This window comes from Otolemur garnettii, unplaced genomic scaffold (assembly GCF_000181295.1).
Source record: "Otolemur garnettii isolate 467f Iridium unplaced genomic scaffold, OtoGar3 scaffold00043, whole genome shotgun sequence".
NCBI classification, from domain to species: domain Eukaryota; kingdom Metazoa; phylum Chordata; class Mammalia; order Primates; family Galagidae; genus Otolemur; species Otolemur garnettii.
The window spans coordinates 1,129,546-1,131,242 of NW_003852438.1; the positions used below are offsets into that span (position 1 = coordinate 1,129,546).

Genomic DNA, 1,697 nt, shown 5'->3' on the forward strand with positions numbered 1-1,697 from the left:
AGTCATTCTGATATTTCTCCCTTTGTAGGTGATGCTTTTCTTATGTCTGGCTGCTTGCAGAATTTTCTCCTTCATCTTAACTTTGGCAAAGTTAATCACAATGTGTCTAGCAGATGCTTTATTTGGATTTCTGGGGTTCTGAAACTGTCTACTATCTGAAGTACTATATCTATTGCAATGCTCCTCCAATACAGGTACAGGTAGAATATCTGTACCTTTAGGACCATCACTTCTCTTTTGGGAATTCCTATTAAGACAAATGAGCAGAGTTAGAGCCAGGGGCCATGAGACTAAATGAGGAGTGAGTGTAGACAAGAAGTCAAAGGACTGAACCCTAGAGAACTTAGCCCTCTGTGTTAACTAGGCATCAGATATAGACTGTCCTGGGAAGGGGACATGAGCTTTCTTTAGGTGATTCCTAACACATCTGAGAGCTAGAAGCTATCTGCCAGCAGCAACCCCACCGTCCCAGGAGTCAGTCTGTCTTTCCTGATGGGGGATCTGGCCAGCACATAATTGTCTTCTGTATCCTTCTTAATTCCTCTTTTCTGATATTCCGTATTCATTGCATCGAAGAAGCATTTAGTTCTACTTTCAAACGACATCCACAATCTGAGCCTCTGTTACCACCTCCTCTGCTACCACCTTAGTCCATAATACCATCACCTCTTGCCTGGATTATTGTTATGATCTCTTACTGGTTTCCTGCTTCCACCTTCCCACCTTTGTATTCTCCGCTTCCCAGTTAGAATAAAACTTTCAGAACCATCAGATTGTGTTAAATCCAGTGCTCTGGGTTCTCCCACTTAAAATAAAATTCTTAATTCTTTCCATTGCTTACAAATCTGGCCCTGATTATCTCTGCAGTCCACTTCTCCTCATTCTCACCTTTCCAGCTAAACTAAAATCTTTCAATCCAGTGTCCCAGCCCATCTTGACTTGCCTGTCTACAATCCTGACACACTTTCCACTTTGCCAATTCCTCCTCCTCTTTCTCTGTCAGCCAGTAGAGCAGGCAAAACAATGTCTGACATATCAATATCAAATGACTTGGTCAAGATTACCCAGTGAGAAAAGTACTGCTGAGCTTAGAGAAAGGTCAGGCATTTTGCTTCTACCATCTCTTTTGTTACTTTGGTTATATTTCAGTGTCAAAAATTAGTGTTTTTAAACAAAAAAAATGATTAATTTTTTTAAAGCATTCTTGGTCAAAGTTTCTTTAAAAGGATCATTGTTTTGTGCTTTTCTCCCCACAATTTCAAGTTGACTTCTAGTAAAATGCATTACTCTCATTGCGACTGTGTGATGAGATTGAGGTCATGCCACCTCAGGCATGGAACTAATTGTTTCTTGCTCTTTCTTCCCTGTACAGAGCCTTACATCCTACTATAAAGGAGGATTTGAACAGAAAATGAGTAGGCGAGAAGCTAGTCTTATTTTAGGTGTAAGGTAGGTGTGCTGCGTAAGTACTATTGTGTTCAGTGGCTGACCTTGTCTTAAAAAAGGAGAAAATGTTACACTAAAGTTATACTTATATTTAAAATTTGAGGAGGAGACAGAGGAGAAAATATCAATTTTTACATTTTTAAAGTCTCAAATCTAAGAGAATATCCCACTCTTCCTAAAAACATCAGGCAAAGTTGTGATGTCTTTTTTTTTTAACAAGAAGCTATAATATTTGAATACTAAAGTGTCCA

At 39.1% G+C, this 1,697-nt stretch overlaps 1 protein-coding gene across 1 annotated transcript in view; it reads left to right on the forward strand.

The window, feature by feature from the left end:
* The window catches only part of DNAJC15 (DnaJ heat shock protein family (Hsp40) member C15), a 61,034-nt gene that overhangs the window by 29,128 nt on the left and 30,209 nt on the right, over positions 1-1,697 (forward strand). The window contains exon 4 of the mRNA XM_023513637.1: positions 1,373-1,449. Within this exon, the coding sequence (XP_023369405.1) occupies positions 1,373-1,449 (77 nt within the window). The remainder of the gene's footprint in view (positions 1-1,372; positions 1,450-1,697) is intronic.